This window comes from Nyctereutes procyonoides, unplaced genomic scaffold, assembly GCF_905146905.1.
Source record: "Nyctereutes procyonoides isolate TBG_1078 unplaced genomic scaffold, NYPRO_anot_genome, whole genome shotgun sequence".
Taxonomy (NCBI): Eukaryota; Metazoa; Chordata; class Mammalia; order Carnivora; family Canidae; genus Nyctereutes; species Nyctereutes procyonoides.
In genome coordinates, this window is record NW_026575126.1 from 70,312,599 (window position 1) to 70,333,927 (window position 21,329).

The following is a 21,329-nucleotide window of genomic DNA, read 5'->3' on the forward strand; positions in this document are numbered from 1 at the left end:
ATCTGCCTTTGGCACAGCTCATGATCCTAGAGTCCCGACATCAAGCCCCATGCTGAGCTCCTCCTCTCTCTCTCAAGTAGATAAAATCTTTAAAATATAAGAAAAAAAAAAGAAGACATCATAATCCAAGTGAATACTAAATGACAGAGAATGATAACATAATCATAGCACATTTACAGATACATGAATAATACCCCCCAAATCTAGAGACCTCCTAAAAATCACTAAGAAATCAGTAAAAAGGGGTGCGTGTGTGGCTCAGTCCATTAAGCATCTGCCTTCGGCTCAGATCATGATCCCAGGGTCATGGGATCAAGCTCCATGTCAGGTTCCTTGCTCAGCTAGGAGTCTGCTTCTCCCTCCCTCTCTGCCATTCCCCCTGCTCGTGCTTTCCGGCTCTCTCTCTCTCACTCTCTCTCTCCTTCCCCCTCCTTCTCCCTCTGTCCCTCTCCCCCTGTCAAATAAATAAATAAATAATCTTAAAAAAAAAAAGAATTCAGTAAAAAGAGATAAACAGTCCAGTAGAACAAGGGGCTAAAGACGCAAACAGCCTGCAGAAGAGATGCACGTGGCCAATACACATATGAAAAAAAACATTAACAATTCTTAACAGGTAGGAGGATGCTAATTAAATCAGGGAAAGATTGTTTTGCCTGTCAGACTTTCAAAAGAATTTTATTTAATTGATAATATCCAGTGTTGGTGAGAGTATAAGAAAATAGTCACACTCATAATAGTATAGATGGGAATGTAAATTGCCTCTTGGGGGATCCAGCTAAGTCGGGTTTGTCTCCTTGGGGTGTCTAAACTCCTCACCCCAGTACCTTCACTTCTCTGGGTCCTCAGGTACACGGCATCTGGCAAACTTCTTACAAGAGCTAATTGTTACTGCCTGTGTCCTGACATGGAGAGCTTTCCATGCTGTTCTGCTTAAGGAAAAGAGCAAGGCTTAGAATATATTTGTGTCATCCTATCTGTGCAGAACTGGGGTGGGGAATATATATATGTATATATATGTATACACACACACACATAGATGCAGGTGTATATGGAAATATATTTTAATTAATAAAATGTATGTAAAGGCAGGGAATCCGTACACCAAACCAGTAATAGGAGTTATCTCCAAGGAGGTGTGTGGATAAGATGAGATTAAAAGTGAAAGGGGATTCTGGGCCCCATTCTGTGTATTTTTGTAATTTTTGACTCTTTGTGAATTTATTGCTTGTGGAGTTTTTTTCTTTTTTTCCTTTTTTTTTTTTTTTTTTTTTTTTTTTTGAGAGAGAGAGAGAGAGCAAGAGAGGAGAGGGGAGGGGCAAAGAGAGGGAGAGAATCTCCAACAGACTCCCTGGTCAGTGCAGAGCCCAGCACGGGGCTCAAACTCATGACCCTGAGATCATGACCTGAGTCAAAATCAAAAGTCAGACAATTAACCAACTGAGCCCCCTCCCCACCCTGCCAGCGCCCCTACCTTTTCTTTTTAAATTTAATTTGGACAACTGGTGTCTTATAGTAAACTTTTCCGTCCTCTGCCTTTCAGCCCTGGAAAAAACTCGAACAGAATTATTTGACCTGAAAACCAAATACGATGAAGAAATTACTGCCAAGTAAGTCTCTGCCTGGCTTTCTCCATCTGTACCCTTTCGGTCAGGGATCCCCTGATTTTGCTAACCCATAGAAGCTTCCCCCTGCTTCCCTCCTGTCTGCTGGCTTTCACAAAGCGGTATGGGGTTCAGGAGGTGCTTGGCCCCAGAGCTGCCGTGAGGAATACAGTGTCCCCACCATGGGCTGCTTGTTTCAGTTCAATACCCAAGATGTAACAGTACTCTGGTGCTTCTAGAACCCTGGAACTTGCATCCTCAATTGTCATGAAGCCTCATCAACATGGGCCTTTTTCTAAGAAAGTTTGGGAAGAGACATCTTACAGAAGATGTGATGCATGAGCTGTTTCGTGGAGCTGGGTCTGTGCAAAGCATGTCACCTTTTCCTGTATCTGGGTCCTTGGCTCCCGCGCAGATAGATCTTTTCAAGTCAACTTGGAACACTAGGTGTCCCCGTGCAGACACGTACACATAGGGTGTGGTGTGCCTGTGTTAGGGCCGGTATGTCACACAGGGCCTGTTGTCAGAAGGAAGTCAGTGATCTGTGGTAGCACAGGCACACTCATTGCAAGCCCACCCTCCAAGCACAACACCAGTAAAGAAAGAATGGCATTGATAGAAATCAAGAGAGACAAAAAAGCAACAGAAATTGTCCTGAGCCAGGGTCTTCTGCTGAAGTCCAGACAGGCAGTACCAGGCAAGTGGCTGATCCACCTTCTGTCCCGGGAGGCTCTTCCCATCTCCTGCAGAAACCCACACTCCACACACCCCCAATCCCACCACCCCCCATCCCCCCACCCCCTGCTGCTCTGGGCCAGTAAGAAAGGTCTCCTGCTGTGCTCCCACAGCACCTCAGGGGTCCTGGAGGGGACAGTGGGGGCGGGGGGTGGGGTGGCTCTACACAGGTTATCCCTCTGGCCCATCCCCCTTGCCCTTGGCTTCTGAGGTTTTACTGGGCCAGCTGCCCTCAGGACACATCTCGGTGGGCTCTTGATCTTTTCATTATTTGGTAGCTACAAGGCCTGGGGTAGCTCTTAGAGTCTCTAGCTACCAAATAATGAAAAGACTCTAAGAGCTACCCCAGGCCTTGTAGTCAGACCAGTTTTGATCGTGAGCACAGTACTTCTGCACAGACTAAAATATCCTTCTCGGTCTTGGCAACTTGGGCTGGCTTGTTGGCATATCTAATCCTGGTGGAAGTTGCCAGGTCATTTTACCTAACTGTTTCAGCATGCTGATATATGAATTCAGGTGGGCTAGAATGAGCTGGCTCTAAGGTATCATAACTGTTAAGATTTCCCTGGGGGCTTTGGTATTCATTCCCCCAACTCTGGGCACCAGTGTCAATGGGATGGCAGACGTGGATCTCCGGCCCCCCCTTCACCCCCCAGATGGAAGCTTGGCAAGAACTATACCAACTGCTGTCATCCTAGTATTCCCTGGTGTCCGTGTCTGTCTCCCCTTTTCTGCCAATCCGCCATCTTTATTTTTCAATTATTTTTGCCTGGACTTTATTCTACTAAGAAGAGTAGTGGTTGGTCCATTTTTATTTTTTTTGTATTTTTTTTAAAGATTTTATTTATTTATTCATGAGACAGAGAGAGGGAGGGAGAGAGGCAGAGACACAGGAGAGGGAGAAGCAGGCTCCATGCAGGGAGCCAGACATGAGACTGGATCCCTAGTCTCCAGGATCTGGCCCCAGGCTGAAGGCGGCGCTAAACCGCTAAGCTACCGGGGCTGCCCATGGTCCATTTTTAAAAGTTATAACATTTAAAAAAAATTTTTTTTTTTTTTAATGATAGTCACAGAGAGAGAGAGAGAGGCAGAGACACAGGCAGAGGGAGAAGCAGGCTCCATGCACCGGGAGCCAGACGTGGGACTCGATCCCGGGTCTCCAGGATCGCGCCCCGGGCCAAAGGCAGGCGCTAAACCACTGCGCCACCCAGGGATCCCAAGTTATAACATTTTAATCTGACACAGAGTTCTAGCCTCAGTTTATAGCATTTCCTTTCTAATAGTTTGATTTTAGAAAGGAAATGCCTCTCTGGGCATTGGCTACACCGTGCTAGTTCCCTGACCCATTCTCACTAACATCTCATTCTAGAAAGAGGTGTGGTTTTAATAAAATAATGAACTATTTTTTTAAAACCACACCTCCTTCTGGAATACATAGATACATCTTGTGTTTCTGTAATTAACCTAAGTTTGCTTTGTTATGCACTTCAGAAGTTGTGCAACCAGGCTATAAACCCCCGCTGAGCCAATGTTTCTCAAACTGGGTATCACAGGGGCGAAATCAATTTAGTGAGTGGCGCCCAGCCAAATGGACAATAAAATACAACATAAAATGAAATAGAGTAAAAAATATCATGGCTCGTGGCACATAGTAAAGTCAGGTATTGTTTTGTGGCCCTTTTGTGTTCGTTATGTGTATAAATCTAAGTGTGCAGTTATTGGGTCACAGTGTAAAATGTGGGTCTTCAGGTGGGTCTCAATCAACCGTTACTTTGAAAGCCACTGCCCTGAGAATGTTCTAAGAGGCTCAACTTCCAAAAGCCAATATCTCCCACTGTGTCCTGGGGCGGCGCTATTTGCCACAGATGGGCACTTTCTTGAGGAAAGAGACTGATGACATACATGTAGCACCTGTCGAAACTATTCAGAAATGACAGCAGATAATGCCACTTGTCACATGAGGGCTTAGTACTGGTCCCTGGTTTAGAATCATGATTTCATTATTTGGCTTCTAAAGAGCCACAAAGACAACCTGTGTCCATTTAATTGGTTTGTTTTGGGGGTTGAAGAAGCGATGCCGCAGGGGAGCTGTCGAGGAAGGGCTTACGTGCACTCACAGGTTTCCTGTCAGGTGGGGAATATGGCGGCCGGGAGCCACTGGGAGATGGCCCTGAGAGGCAGGGGCTCTGTCCCCACTCACTCTGACCTTGCCAGAAGCTAGGCTGACACTGGGGAATGGCTGGCTTCTCTCAACCTGAACCACCAATTAACTAAGGACAGCTCCGTCACCTGTCAGGGCTCTGCTCCCAGGTGGTCCTGCTCCCTAGAGTGGGGTCAGGAGTTCTTCTAAAGATGACAGGGTTGATTTTCAGTCTTAAGTATTTTTCTAGTTACTGTTTATAGACACATTGACTCCTGGGCTGTTCCTAGGCAGCCAGCTCTGTCATGTTACAGGTAAGAATGTTAAGTCTTAGGTCCCTGAACCAGTGAGGTCACCTAGTGGGGGGGGCGGGGGGTGCATCAGAGGCCCTACACCTCTCCCGGACACTGATCCTACTGGCATCTGATGAGAAATGGCAGTTACTGGTGTGGGCTCAGTGAAAAATACTTCTAGACTATTCCTCATCAAATTGGTATGCCTTAAGGCCAAAGAGATTCCCCCTCCCCAAATCCAAATAAATGAAAATCCAAGCATTACTTGTTCATTTTCACTAAACTCCAGTAAGTGGAAAATAGAATCAAAAAGTAAGAGAGTTGCGAATTCTAGCATGTAAAAATGCTCTGCTTTGGGACGGTGGCTGTTGTCACAGACTGCTCTTAGAGCCATGGGGACTCTTGGGGTGCGTCACCTTCCAGGATTGCAGCAGGGAGTTTCTTGCCTTCTCCTGTGATGAGCAGAGAGGCAGAGGGGTGGCATGTGTGTGCATAGTGGAGAGAACAAGCCTAACTTTCGTGAAGGACATGACTCAAATAAAACAGATCCACTCATCAGTGCAGCAGACATTCCTAGGGGCCCCTTCTGAGCCTGGCCCTTTGCTGGGCTCTGGAAATCCTGAAGCTAAGGGAGAAAAGTCCTTGGAATCCAGTGTGATCACTGCTATGATAGAGGGGACATTGGCCAGCACAGCCTCTGTGCTGTCAGGGTGTCCACAAGACAGACAGCACACTCCAGCTAGGGACTGGCAGGAGGGAAGCCACAGAGGAAATGTGGCAGTTTGAGGCAGCACTGGCCGGGCTGTACAACACCTAAGCTTGCAAGGACCTGTGGTCTTTGGGAGGTAGAGCAACCTCTGACTTCACCCCCCCTCCTTCCCAGGCCAAACTCAGCAGTGGCCAGTGGGCAAGCTTACAGCGAAGGCACACCCAGCTGGAGCAAAAGCAAGGTAATCAGGGAAGCCTTCCTGAAGGGAGTGACATGTGGTTTGAGGTGGAAAGATGAGTTCGGGTGAGGTTCTGCTGGAGACAAAGGAGTGCAGGGTGTGAGAACACAGGGCGGCCAAGCTGACCCAAGGGGCCAGCCAGATGTGCCAAATGTGGGATGGGGCCAGGTGGGCACAGTGTATGTGAGGCTGGATTGGGGTGGGGTCGGCAGACTCAAGCCCCCCACGGGGGTCGGGCATCTCCCAAGTCAGAAATGGACTGACTGCTAACAAAAGGCAGCCCAGGGCCAAACACTTACTGTACATGGTTCCCGGAGTAAGTAATCCACAAAAAATGTAGAGAATGGACTGAGTCAATAATCACTACTTTCTTGTAGCTTTGTGAGGAGTGCTTCAGGCTGGGAGATCGCATATGTTCAGAAGCTCCACACTGCCTCAAATCCCTCTCCCCTTTTATGGGAAAGGTTTATCACTCTACTATCTGCCTCAAGCCCCCACCCTACATGCATCTTACTAGACTAGACATCTTCTCATGAACATGTATGAATGTAAGCCCACCAGGGGCAGACCTTTTCACAAATGGTCTTAAAACATTTCTAAACAGTTTATTGTCTCTCTCTGGGAGAGTAGGGATTCTTAAATCCTTGTGGACAAAAAAAACACAGGAAGAGGATGGGGGTGGCACAGTCCAGCATGGGCTTTGGAGAAGGCTAACCCAGGAGTGGGTGGCAGGGTCCAAGACTCTTCCATGTGGCTGTGGGGGAGCTCATTGACCACCACTCCCACTGTCCTTACCCTACAACAGACGGGCACAGCAGTGGTCAAGACCCTAGCAGGTTGTGCAGAATAACAGGAAGGTATGTGGGCAGCCCCTAGTACAGTCACTGCAAGATATTCACTGTCTCATGTCACAGTCCCCTCCAGACGAGCTCACAGTACAGCTTGGTGTGCCTTTCTGAAATTAGTGTGCCCTGGGAAAATTGACATTAGTGGCATCATCTCCTGATGGGATTCGAAGAACACATGTTGCCTTTGCCTCTCTGTCACTGGGAGATGTCACCCCCATTTTGGAAAGAATCCTGCAGGTTGAAGGCACCAGGGCTGTTCCAAGAGCCCGGTTTATTGTGTGCAGTCACCACCCTGCGTCAGCTGGGACAGCGCAGGCTGACTTGTCGGGCCAGCAGCAGTAAAGTTTTCCATGTGTAGGCTTGAAGCAAAATGTAATTAGCCTTTATGTGCAGAACAAGGACCCATTGATGAATACAGCTGGTCTTTGTTTTGTCCCGTCATTGAGAGTGGGAGGTAAAAGTGTTCTTCTCATGTTTATTAATGCAAGATTCCTTAGACAAATGGCAAGCACAGTTTAATATTTGTTGGAACATAGGGGGGTTTGCCAAAACAGTTGTGTAAGAGGATTGCAGGGTTGCAGATTATAACTGTTTCTGGGTTAAATAAATGAATTATTTCTCTGCTTTTTTTTTTTTTTTAAGTTAAAAACGTACCTCCTTTCTCAGAGGGTCACCGTATGTACCAATCGTCCCACTTGTGTTAGCAAATGGAGATTTAGCACCCTGGTTGACTTTAACCTGGAAATTCTAGCCAAGCAGAGGGATGTGGATTTTAATATTTAAGCAGTCCCCAGGATGGCCGCGGAGGTGGACAGCATTCTTTCTTTTCGGCACGTGGCATCTGGCCCCAGGGAAAGGCCTGGCCAGCGTGCCAGGACCTCGCGTCCTACAGCTGTTCACCTGGGCTCGCTGCTAGGCCAGTACCGCACACCCGGGAAGGGAGTGGTGCCCTTCCAGACTAACATCCTGTGCAAAAGTGCAGGAATTCCCATTTTTGCTCCCGTCCAGAGCCATCTCTTTGCTCTGTCCCCGGAATCCTGGTTGCAAAAAGAGCTTCAGTTGTAACACATACAGTCAACTTATTACATTCCTCTTCGCTTGTGGCCTGTGACTCTCAGCCTCCAATAAAAGAAAATACTGAATTGCACTGAAATGCCCTATTTTTTATAGCTAATGTTAGTCTTAGGAGAATTTGCACCTCCAAACCTTTCCTGCCAGAAAAATTCATATTTCTTAAGGTTACTGGTGTTATAGTCCTTTCCTATGCGCTTCTTAAAAAGAACTACCTTGTATATACACTGACTTACCTAGTATATTACAGAAGAGACATTTATGAGGAACTTCTCTTGGGTTAATTTTAGAGTATTTTCTTTACAGCATATATGTAACCAGTGCCTTCTCACAAAAGGCAGTGTGCTCTGAGAGAGGAACCATTCCCAAGTGAGCATGGCTTAGGGCGTTGTGGAAATTGTTGAGGGCAGCCTGTACCCCGCATCGTGGAGGTCGGGAATGCCCAGTAGTGGAGCCCAGAGGCCCTGAAAGGCAATCTGACAAGCTTAGGAAACCAAAAGCTCAAGGCACAACGCCCAGGTGGGACGTGCAGCCCATATGCCAGTGAATGGCAGTGGGATAGGCACCTTCTGTGCACTCGGGATGCTTGGACTATTTCACGGAGGTTTCTGGCATGGCCCCCAAATCCAGTGCTCTTCACACACTGCCATGGTGGCCCAGAGTCCCATTCTGTGCTGCCTTCTTAAGAGAGCAGTGTGACCTGTGTGAGAGCCGACCAGGCAAAAGGTTTCCGTGAAGTTTCATGCTTTCCCTCTTCCTGCAAGCCCTATCCTGTTAGCCCTTGCAGACTCGTTGCTCTTGTATTTATTTATTTTTTTATACTTCCACGTGAAAGACTTAGGAAATTGGGCCCCAGTAGAGCCCAGGCGACAGAGCCAGAGAATCACCTAACTATTCTGATCATTTTATTGGACAGATGTGCCTTCCCCGGTTGAACTTGAAAACACCCACTTTAGTCTGCTGAAATGGAGTCTTTCACTGTACCTTTAAGAATGGAACATTTTCTGTTTCCTGTCTTTTTGATGAGTCATCAATTTCCAGTACCAGTTGCTGTAATTATCCTGGTTAGATTAATTTCCCTAAAAATAGAGAGGCAGCCACTTTTATGGTTTCGAGGGGATGGGCTTAGATAAAGAACCTACTGTCCCTTCAGCCTTAGAGACAACCAGATCACACTTTCAGGGAACATCCAAGGATTTTTTTTTTTTTTTACCCCCTCTGTAGCTTTTTCTCCTGAATAGAATAACAGTGCATTTTATAGAATTCCTGGGATTTTCCATCCCTGTAGAAGTATTTAACTTCACACCTAAAATTCTATGCCTGGGTGAGCCCCACAGGGCTTTCCTTGGCTTCTGTAGCAACAGCAGCATCTCTAAGCAGCACAGCCCAGATGGAGACTTTTCCCAGCCCAGGGTGCTATGCAGGAAGAAGAGGGTGGCTTTGTATTTTCAAGTCCATGTAGAATTTCCTCTGAGTGCCAAGGATTCTTCACCTGTTTCTCGGACTCCAGAGGTATCTGGACATTACACAGCATCAATGAGAACTAGCAATCTCTACGCCTCCCACCTTCAGCTACACTTACTAAAGGCCTGTGTTAAAATGTCAGGCATTGTGTCAAGTGCTCGAACTGTGCAATGAAGGGGGTGGGGTAGTCCCAGATGCCATCCACACACAGGCTCACATGCTCTGCTCTGTGCACTGAAACACATGTATATGATACATATGGCAATACTGGATATGGTATGTGTACAAATGTGTTTATGGATAGAGTGATAGTAATCATATTCATCCAGCATCCTTGGAGAAGGTATTGTGGAGAAAAGCGTTATTCTCTACTGTCACCAGGTTTGGCATGCTTTTATAAAAATTTTCTGTTTTTAGAGATCTTTGAAGTTTTCCTGGTTCGCTATAAAGGTAAAACATGGGGAGCTCACAGTTTGAAGCTCAAGGAAACAGGTAAGGGATCATTGCAGAAAACATGGATTTGTGACAAACATGGTACATCTAATGACCTGTAAGATGGGCATCGTAATACGTGCCTTCCTACTTCCCAGACTGGGGATCAAGTGAGTAATGGAAGTGTTCCTGCAGCTTGCACAGTGCTGACAAACGTCAACTGAACTACCTCCAAGGAGGGTCCTCATCCTATTTTCTGTATATTATGTGCATGTCAGCACGGTCGTAGGTATAGTCGAGGGCGAGACTTTGGACGATCTAATAAATCAGCATGAGCCTTCCCCTCAACGACAGCAGCGCATGGCCTGGATCCTGACCAATGACGTCATTTACTCTCTGAAAGGACAACCTAAGAAAGCTGATGGCTTCTAAAGAGAAAGCAAGAGCCATCTGAACCTTTGAAGTGCTTTAGGAAGGAAGACTTACCGGAGGCCCTGCCTGGAACATGTATACCACCTCCTGCCCCCAGTGAAATTCCTCTAAAAGCCATTCATTTCTTTCTTCTTCTTTTTTTTTTTTTTTTAAAGATTTTATTTATTTATCTGACAGCACAAGCAGGGGAAGCAGCAGAGAGAAAGGGAGAAGCAGGCTCCCCACTGAGCAGGGAGCCTGATGTGCGGCCCAATCTCAAGATCCTGGGATCATGACCCAAGCCAAGGGCAGACACTTAGCCAACTGAGTCACTCAGGTGCCCCACGCCATGTGTTTCTGACTTGCTGCGGGAGTACCTGGCTATTGCTGAGGCCTGTGACCACACTGGTGACCATGATGCAGCATATCTTCTTCTGTGCTTCCCAGGTAGCAGAGGAAAATGTGATTGGATGCACACTGACAGGTCCAGGGCCCTTTGGAAGAGAAGCAGGAGGGCTGACCAAAGTGAGAGACTGTCCTTGCCGTTGGGACACCCCTACATCAATGAAGATTGGTTCTTTTTATATGACACATTATTTTTAATTACAGAATTCTTCCATGTTAATTATACCATATTTGGAAAATTCTGAACAGTTTTAGAAAATAGATCATCACTCGTTATTTCACGTCACAGAGATAACTTTCTGGTGTATTCCTTCCAGTCTTTTTTCTAGACAGTGCTTTATTTCTGTTGTCTTTTATGGATGGCATCAGATTGACATACTGCTTTCATTTCTCGGCTATTGGTTTATTTGTTTGTTCACTTGACATGTAAGTATTTGTTTCCTTGTCGTTAACTATCCTTCCAAAACTTAATGCGTGCTGCCCAGTATTCCATTGAATAGGTGTACTGTGAGCTCATTACTCGTTAATTCCCCTGTTGTTTGGGAGCCTGACTCATTACCCTGCTGTCAGGGCCCTGCAGGTTAAAACGAGAAAGCTTCATACTTGCTCTGTCTTTTTGTACCTCTCTTCTGCCAGTGGCTAGCGCATTTTTAGGTGACTTTCCTGTGTCATCATCAGACCAGGAGAGTCCGGACCCCCAGAATACTCCGAGGGCACCAGCGGCACTAGCCTCACTACCAAACTACTGTTTTGTGACAGTGATCAAGGTCATAGCCTCCTCTGGTCAGTGGATGGTGGAAGGTGCTAGGCCTAGATCAAGAGACCCTGGGTCCAGCCCCAGCACTGTCACCGGTCAGGCCTCACAAAGTCCCCTTCCTACAGCAGTAGCTGTGTTCTTATTAGTAAAACGATAAGATTATACTGGATGGCAATGGGCAGCATTGAAAAGCCTGCCTCCTTTTTGGCCTCTTAACTTTATCTGCTACTTACTTCCCAGAAGCTGACTCTCCAATCCTGTCTGCCAGTGGGGCCTGCACACCCTGTTTGTGGAGGGGCCTCCGGGGAAGGCACTGATCCGAACCTGGGGGATAGTGTGAGCATCAGAGGGAGAGCCCTAGTCTCAGGGTCACTATGAAGCTTGATTCCTGTCCCTGTGAGAGGAGTAACCTTGGACAGGACACCCACTTTCTGTAACTCAGGCTTTGGTGTCTTAAAAAATGAAATGAAATAATGCCCTCATAAACTGCCTGGCGTAGCATCTTGCATGCAAACTTTCAGTCAACGGGGCCCCGGTCGCCACCTACGCTTTTGCATGTTGACTTTGTGAAGATTGGTACGTCTGTGCCACAGGTCCCCTCCTGACAGCACGCTGCAGCCATGAGAGTCCTCAGGGACACGGAATTAGAAATCATAACTAGTTACCCCCTGGGTGCTGCTAATGTGGGGAGCAGAAAGCTCCAAGTGCCTACCACTGCAGAGCTGTTAATGCCTTAACCTCTGGAGGTTCGTAACCACTGAGTAACTCTGCTGGAATCAGAATGCCACATGCGTGCAGGCCCATCGCCTGACACGAGAACTGGTCATTCGCGTGTGGTCCCCTCTGGCCACACGTCCAGGAGACTCTCACACTCTGGAAGAGAACTCACCCCATGTGGCTTGGAGAATTTAGGGCTCTCTGGGCTGTTGTAAAACACATTAAGAGAGGTGCCAAACATCTGGGTACCAGTAAGGATGTCTAGGGCTCTTGTTCTGCAATATCATTTAAAAAAGGGGATGGGGGAGAAAAACTTTTTGGAACCAGCCTTAAGAATGAAAAGCTTCCTATAGGAAAGTGAGAGTGAGCTAGATAATTGAACTCATTGATTTCCTTCACGGCTTGTTTGGCCTTTCATTCCCTTCCTGAGGTGCTGTTTGTTGAGGAATGTCTCCAATTGCCAGAAAGACAGTGGGGTGTCTCATATTTCCCCACCAGCTCTCCTTTCAGCCAGAGCCGAGTTCCGAGGCGAGCCTGCAATATGAATTTTTAATGCAGAACTTTATAGCTTCACTCTTGCAGCCCGGCTGCATTGCTCTCCTGAGCTTTCAGATTTAATGCCCCGATGAACAAGCAAAGACTCGGGGCATTCGGCATCAGTGAGAATTAACCCCCAGATGACCGCACGTGCGCCCTCTCATTTCCCTAAAGGTAAACCTAAAGCAGTCTGGAGGAAAAAAAAATTTAATCCTGTAGTGTTTGGAATGTTCTCAAAATAAATAGCCTGGAGCACAAAAACAGCATATTCTTGAAACTTTACTGGAGAGCAGACATTTATACCTTTTCATTTATCTTTTCAAAGTTTGTTCTCACTTTAACGTGCTTCCGTGCTTTTTTCTACCCATAAGACAGCTGTACACTTCTTAGGATATACCAAACACAAGGGTTGCTGGATACTCGCATTTTTTCCATGGGAAGTCCAAGTGTAGGTAGAAGTCCAGAATTTGTCATCAATAATGGGAAAAAAACACCACTTACATCCAGTGGTCGATTCTGTGTGTAGGCCTGTGGCTGATTGGGGTTTTTTTTGTTTGTTTTTCCTGTTGGTAGCCCTGTATATTGGTGAAGGTTTTGAAATTAAGGGGAAAATATTTTAGAAAAGCTGCCCGTAAAAACTGTGTGAGTTTAAATAAGTTAGAAAAGGATGGAGTTTCCGATAAATGGTGCCAGAATAATTGGCTATGCAGAAGATAAGAGAGTCTGAGCTGAGCCCCAGCAGAATCAAGTCTAGATGTTCTAAATCCTTAAGTGTAAAAAAACAAAACTGTAAAAACACTAGGAGAAATTTTAGATGGCTCCTCCTTTGATGTGGGGGTGGGGAAAATCTTTTGAAGCATAATGCCAAAGGTAGAAATCGGGGAAATTCACAGCTCCCTTTGAATTGAGTGATTGATAAACTGGCAAAAATGTTTGTATTGTATTGTATTGTATACAATACAAATATATAAAGAGTCCTTACAAAGCAATAAAAAGTTTAATAGCCCAAGAGAGAAAGCTCTCTGTTTTCAGCTCCATCTGCTTGCTAGGCCATTCTGCCGTGGGCATCTCAAACTCAAGTGAGCTCACCATCCTCCCTGACCTCCATCTTCCCTACAGATGGCTTCCCTTGTTTGTCTTCCCCACCTAAGGCAAACGTGGTCTGCCTTTTTTTTTTCTTTTTTTTTAAGATTTTATTTATTCATGAGAGACAGAGATAGGCAGAGGGAGAAGCAGGCTCCCTGTGGGGAGCCCAATGGAGGACACAATCCTAGGACCCCGGGATCGTGACCTGAGCTAAGGACAGACGCTCAACCACTGAGACACCCAGTCTGCCTTTATTCCAGAAACAGAGGGTCCTTCCTGACTCTTACCATTGCCACTCTAATCCATGTTCATTCCACCTCCCTGGGACATTCCATATCCCTCATTTTTCACTACAATAATTTGGCTCTTTCATCTCTTGGCCCCACAACTTTGGTGTCTTCCCAGCAGATCTCCCTGCTGCCAATTTCTCCCTGGACTAATCCATCCTCTAAGTGTCTGCTAAAAGTATCTTTCTGAAATATAAATCTGATCCTGTTAAAATCTGCCTTCCTTCAAATCTTCCCTTGGCTCTTTGTTGCCTCCACTGAAAAATCATGACATAGTGCTTGAGACTCTTCGTGAGGCAGCCCCACCTTCACAGCCTCATTTCACACCAAACCTAACTCCCCTTCTCCCCTGGTAGAATCGCAGGCCCTTCTCAGGGCTCACCATGCTCTGACATCCCGGTTCAGAGTTACCAGCCTTTCTTCACAAGGAGAGGAGCCTCTGGTCTCTCTCATTCCAGGGAGAGAATTTGGGGTGGGGAGCTATCAGGAATTTGGACCCAGAAAACGTACATCTTTACTTTTACTAACATCTGACTATACTATAGCATTTCCTTTCCCTTGCAAATGAAATCACCAAACCAGAATAAGAATCTCTGACCTGGTTGCAAGTGGAAATTGTGGATATTTTCCCTCACATTAAAATTGTCGTGAATATCCCAGTCTGTCCATAGTTCTTAAACCTACCACTAGGTTCATTATCCATTCTTGCATGGATAAAGAAGAAAATGTATTACCACATTTTTTAAGTATTATAATTTTTTTAAAGTATTATAATAACTGACCTTGAAGATAATTGTTTTCCTTAACTAAACTTACATATTTAAAATATTTTTCTAGGAAGAGGTCCATACTCTTCCCAAGACTGTCAGCACGCACCACTGCACTAGAGAGATTCAGCATCCATCTTAGACTGGCAGCATCTTGAAGGCCATGATTGGATCCTCCTAATTTTTTGCCCTAGGACTTTTGCACAGTTCTTGCCACATTACCTGGGCTTTTTTTTTTTTTCTTTAAGATTTTATTTATTTGTTTGTTTGTGAAACAGAGATAACAAGAAAGAGAGCACAAGCAGGGGGAAGAGGGAGAAGCAGACTCCCCACTGAGCAAGGAGCCCGACGTGGGGCTCAATCCCAGGATCCCGGGATCATGACCTGAGCTGAAGGCAGACACTGTCTAAGCTGAAGGCAGACACTGTCTAAGCCACCAGGTGCCCCTGTGGCGTTCATTAAACCCACCTCTTCCAGGCGTTAAACAGTTGGGACTGGGGCAGGGGCAAGTATTGTCTGAATCCATACAGAGAACAATGCCGATTATGTGGATGGACCCTTCCTCTAGGGATGGAGGATGCCTGCTTGCCGCTCTGGGTCTGCACCTCACATTCCTCGAACCCTGTGTGAAGAAGCAATTTGGGGATTTAAGTTGTAGGAGGGCAAAGCTTGTAAGGTTCTGCGGTGTATGCGGTTAGTGTAGCATGGGGCAGAAATCTCAGCCACAGTGGAAGAATCAATATCAGATCTGTGGCTAATGTTCATAACGAGGGGAAGGTGTAAATGTATTTTCAATCTAAGCAAAGGGACACCTTCATAAAAATGGAGGCAGTCCTGCTCCCCCCATGTCAGGGCTATTTTGAACATTCATCCATTCGGTAAGTGTCTGCTGAGTGCCTCCTGTGAACTTGGCACTGATCCGGGCATGGGGAGCACCTCAGCCTTGGGATTCAGTCTTTACACTTGTTCATTGTGTCCCCGAGAGGTTCACTGCAACCCCTCACCCCCCACCATAACTTTAAATCCCATCTGCAAGCTCCCATACTGGTGTTTCTGGCCCAGACCTCTCCACCCACCTCGGCTTGGCAGCCACCCCTAATAGATATCACAAGCATCACGCAGACAAAACCAAACTTCTGATTACCTCCATCAACCTGGCAAAACAGCCACTAAAGTGATTCTGTCACTTGCAAGCTGGCCATGTCACTGCTCACAGAACCAGAAAGGGTTGCCTATTTCTCCAGGAATTGGGGGGGGGGGGGTTCCTTACAGCAGCCATCTCCCCTCCTGGTGGATTCTGACCTCTCATCCCACTTTACTCTTCTCCTTCAGAGACTCCCTGTATTTCCCAACTTGCTGATCTCTCTCTACTCACTAGAATCCAGATTCCTCTGGCACTGTGTCCCCCGTGCCCAGAACAGGGCCTGCTGGGTACTCACAAATGTTCCTGAATGAATGAAAACAAAGTCCATGCTCTCCTAAAGGCCATCTCTGAACAAAAAGTAGATTGCCATCTAATGAAAGTTTAGGTGGTATCTAGTGTCAAGTACTGCCAAGAAAATTAAAGCAAGTTAAGGAGGGGGACAGCAGGGAGAGAGCCTTGCTGGCTTCCATGGATGGTCAGGGAAAGCCACGTGGTTCCAAATGAAATGTAAAAGCCTAGAGCAGAGACTTGATTCTGTATGTTGATTAAATCCAACCCATGCGTGCTTACCTTGCTATTTTAATGTGGACATTTCCTCAGAGATGACTTAAATGGAGGTCCTTGGACCTGGCCCCAATATGAGAAATCTTGTGCTGAAATATGGAACTCCCCTAATACGTTCAGACCAGGGAACCTGGGTGGCTCAGTGGTTGAACATCTGCCTTCGGCTCAGGTCATGATCCCAGCGTCCTGAGATCAAGTCCCATGTCAGGCTCCCCCGCGCGCACAGTCTGCTTCTCCCCCTGCCTATGTTTCTGCCTTTCTCTGTGTGTCTTTCCTGAATGAATAGGTAAAATCTTAAAAAAAAAAAAAAAAAAAAAAAACTCGGAGCAGAAAATCTAGGGTAGCTCCAGGTATCTTCTAGAAGGGCAAGGATGTTTTTAGTACAAGGTAGGAGGGGAACACATCTGTGCTTTCTCACACCATGTAGAATAGTTGACCTATGGCTCTATCCCAACTGCAGAAGCATGGGTATTCAGCACATTGGCCCTCATCATGCAGGTCAGTGACTCCTGACCTTGGCTAAGATTCCTTAGAGCCTTGGCTGAACATGCAGATCTTTGGGCCACATCCCATAGTGTCCAACACAGTGGGTCTGGGATGGGACCCACGGCTCTGTAGCCCTCCACACACACACACAGTCTGGTGACCACTCTTTGAAAAACTGGTTTCATTGTTGATATTTGGTTTAAGAAAAAGAGTTGTCCAAATAAGGACAAGGGACAGCACTGTGATGGCCGCTGTGGAGCCCCTCATCTCTGTCCCAGTGCTTAAGCACAGCCTTCCATGGATCCACATTGTGTCAGACTTGGGTGTCTGATGATCCCATCTGTAATACCAGACCAGGAACAACTCCAAGGCTTGTGTCTATGTTCTGAGGTTCTGTGACTATGCCTGGCATACAGCAAGATGCCCATCAGTATTTGGATAACCCATGAGCTAACGCACCAGGGGGAGCAGACACCTCCCCATCTTGTGTCCTTGCCCTTAGGACTCTCACAGTCTTTGCATCTGCCCCTCACTGGAAGGTCTAAAGAACAAGATCCCTGGAATATTAACGTGTCTTGACAGCTAGGGCAGGGGAGGGTAGAGGTGGAAGGCACACGAGTAGATGATGGCTGTAGGTGGCACTGTCATGGGCAGTCAGCCCTGTGAGGCTCTGCTGTGCCTGGTCTTCTGGAATTCATGTGCACTCTGATCACTAAGTGAGCCCTTTTCTGTCTTTAAAACAATGAACACAGAACCTCCTTTTGTATTGCTATGTCCAACATATGTAATTAAGTGGAAACCACAAGGCTCAGAATTTCATGTGTATAATGTGCTCTGTGTGCAAACATGGGCTCTGGAAGGGGATCTGGGAGTAGGGAGACAAGCACGTCTTCGCTGCAGCCCTCTTCTAAATTTTAAATCTCCAATTGAATGAGAATCTATTTAGTCTTCCAGCTTTCACATCAATGGATGGAAAGTGGCCTCATAGCCATCAGGGCCCACCCCTCTGCAGGCAGAGCCTGTGCTCAGCCACCTCTCTGTCCAGCTCAGAATCCATCACCAAGATAAACAAAAAAGCACTTTGGCACCATCTTTATGAATGTGTGTACCTTTAAAGCAATTCTTACTTTTCTACTAAAAGCTCAGTTAGACGGAGCCCGCAAACCCTAGAGAAAGGAGGCTGAGCGAGCAGAGGCCAAATCTGGGGGCTCCCCCCGTTCTCTTTGCCAGTGAACAGGGGGCCCTCGGCAGAGTCCCGTTAGCCTTCCCTGGCCTGGGTTTCGTGTTCTGTGATTGTGTCTGCCTCCACGTGAGCTCCCAGGAGTTAATAGGCATAAAGTGTTCAGCGGTCCCTTTGCCAGGGTCCAGGCAACATTAGCTATCACCATCATGATGAACATGTCTGACACCCTCTGATCTGGCTCTTTTTGGAAAGCTAGCAGCTATTGAAGTGCTAAGTGACCTTCCTCTGGGCCTGTCTCTGTTGTTCACGGTTAATTAGTCATCTTAATAGTAAAAAAAAAAAAAAAAAATAGGAGACATGTTTTGTCTCTCCCTAACCAGTTCTTTTACCAAGAACAGACTCTTCTACACATTTCTGATGCCCATGGCAGTGCCTACACGTGGCACATAGCCGCGTGCACATTGCTGGTATGAGTAGACGACCTCAGGACATTCTGCTTTGTGTACTGTCCTTTGTTCTTTGGGCCTGACATCACTTGTACAATTTTTACAACCCATGCTCATCTGCTGATTTGTCATTTTGATGGCAAAGTTTTATTTTCTCCTCTCGATGAATTACAATTTACATAACCATTCTCGATTGGCAAGTGTCTTGGTTAATTTGATTTTTCATAATCTTTGTTCAGAAAAATAATTCCTTCAAATATTTTTTATAAAAAGAAATCACCAGGGCAAAAGAGATGCTGCTTTAAGGCTTCCTAGCTTTGCAGCAGGATGGACCACTTACAAGAGCAGCTGAGGTTTCTTCTCTCTCTCCCCCTGGCCCACATTTCAGAGGTGTAAGCCCAGAGCTCCAGTCTGGCCTGTTGAATGAACACTACTTGTCTCAGACCTGTGCCAGATCCAGAGGATAAGGGGCAGGCTGCAGTGATTTCCACCATCTCTGCCACGCTGGGTGGGACCTCATAGATGTTTAGCTTTATATTTGTTACCACAAAACTCAGCATTTTCCCATCTTCTCATTCACTGTATGTTTCCTTATATCCCAAGAACGTGGCTACAGTGGAAACGAGGTAGTAATTCTACATGTATTTTAGATTTTAATTACTCACATTTATCAGGACTTTTACTTATTAACTGATTTTCTTTTCATTTAAGTTTTAGTGATTTCATTGTCCAGAGGTATTATATCTAGTTTATAGCAGACAGCCCATCAAACTTATCAGTAATCATTTTCAATATGGTTTCAATAATAGAAAGTGGCCTTTCCTTCCCAATCCATTTTCTAAGCATTGTTTTGTGATTTATCTTATCTTTAACCTGCTTGGAATTCATTCTAGCATGAATAAGTAAGACATAGTAAGATATGTGTCTGTTTATTATTCTTCATATGAATATCCAGTTTGTCCATTAGTGCTGACGATCCCTTCACTTGGTATTTAACATTAGAGAAATGAGGTGTAAATACCACATATATACCTGGTTTACTGTCTGGAATGCGATTCTATTGATAGAACTTTTCATTCTAATAGGCACCACACTGTTTTGCTACTGTCTCTGTTTTCTGTTTGGATATTTTAACTTTTTTTTTTTTTTTTAATTTTTTTATTTATTTATGATAGTCACAGATTGAGAGAGAGAGAGGCAGAGACACAGGCAGAGGGAGAAGCAGGCTCCATGCACCGGGAGCCCGATGTGGGATTCGATCCCGGGTCTCCAGGATCGCGCCCTGGGCCAAAGGCAGGCGCCAAACCGCTGCACCACCCAGGGATCCCTTCTGTTTGGATATTTTGACCATATAGTTTGCTGTTGTTGGGTAAAAAACCCTCAGTGTTTTGATCACCTTATTTTTCTGTATGCATCTTGTCATTTCACCAAGTTTTATAAATCAGCTTGGGAGATGAATTTTTTTTTAAAGATTTATTTATTTATTCATTCAGAGAGAGCGAAGAGAGAGGCAGAGACACAGGCAGAGGGAGAAGCAGGCTCCCTGCAGGAAGCCTGATCTGGGACTCGATTCTGGGTCTTCAGGATCACACCCCAGGCTGCAGGCGGCGCTAAACCGCTGCGCCACCGGGGCTGCCCTGGAAATGAATTTATATTTATTTATCTTCAATGCAACTGCACATAAGAAGTATCATTAACTTTCTTTGCCCACTAGCATTTTGTAATTCAATTCTCTATAAAAGGAATTTATACCACGTTATTTTAATTCCCATGTGTTTAATATTTATATCCTTGTTGTGGATAAGACAGATCTTTCATTTTCCGGATATTTATTACTGGTACTTAGGAGTTTTATCTTTTTTTGTCTTTACCAAAAAAACATGGGGCTTTGCTGAATTCACAGGTTATCTCTGTTCATTTACTCGTGCAGATCCCTTGGATTTGGTGAGCATGTGACTATATTACCCACAAACTGAATTTGCACCCTTTTGTGACAACCAGGACATCTAATCCTCTTCTTTCATTCCTATTCTTAAAAGGAGCATCTCTCTTATTTCTCTGTGGAGAATAATGGAGCCTCTTGGTTCTGAGTGTCTGCCCTGTTCAATCTAGTGATTTCCCCCATTTAAATTCCAACTGTGACCTGGTTTTCAGATTCCATGTGATAGGAACCCTTTAACTGTGTTATGCTCTCCGAGCGGTGTAGTAGATTTTCTGGTAGGATTATATTCTATACGTTGCATCTCTTTACATTTTTATATTATCTATTTTATAGATTTTCTTGCCTCCAGATTTAAGACAAGCTCAAGCTTGTGTTTTATTACTTACTGTGCCATTTGGTGTGACTTACTTCTCTGGAAAGTTATATTCTACATAAGATATTGACTACAGCGTTTTAAAACCTTGCCTCAGCCTTTTAAAAACACTGAGTTGGTCTTCACCTTTTTAGTCAAAGTGTGTTTCTACTCCATTTTGTTAGATTTGGGGTTTTCTTTAAGTATGTACTATTATTTTTATAGGTGAATTTAGCCTGGTTACATTTACTGATATAATCCTTCTCTTAACATTTGTCTTTATTGTTGCTAACTTTACCTTTCTCTGATTCATAGTATCTCTGCCAAATACTCTCTGATCTATTTAAGGAAGATGAGCCAAAAAGCTTCACTGACTCTAAGAGTGTCCTGAACCCTCCAGCCCTGTCCTGTGTCTCCTCTTACTACTGGAATTCACCACCAGATGCAGAACCATGGAGCCCCTCTAAAGCCTTTAAAAAAAAAAAAACCCACCCATTTATTTTTGATTCTCTTACCATCCTGCATGTTATTACATTATATGTCACACACAGCGGCAAGTTATACTTTACTGCATTAACCCTGCCACTGCCTCTGCAGTGAGGCCCAATCTTTTATGTGATACTCTGAACCCACAGATACTCTGGCTGGTGAATTCTTCAAAGATATTTGCATTTTCCAAAGATTATCTGCTATCTTCACAAAACTGCTGTTTAG

At 45.4% G+C, this 21,329-nt stretch overlaps 1 protein-coding gene across 8 annotated transcripts in view; it reads left to right on the top strand.

Moving 5' to 3' along the window:
- Positions 1–21,329, top strand: part of CUX1 (cut like homeobox 1) — a 373,714-nt gene that overhangs the window by 231,495 nt on the left and 120,890 nt on the right. For all 8 annotated transcript variants that reach the window (XM_055339489.1, XM_055339490.1, XM_055339494.1 and 5 more), the window contains exon 8: positions 1,541–1,607. In XM_055339489.1, the coding sequence (XP_055195464.1) occupies positions 1,541–1,607 (67 nt within the window). The remainder of the gene's footprint in view (positions 1–1,540; positions 1,608–21,329) is intronic.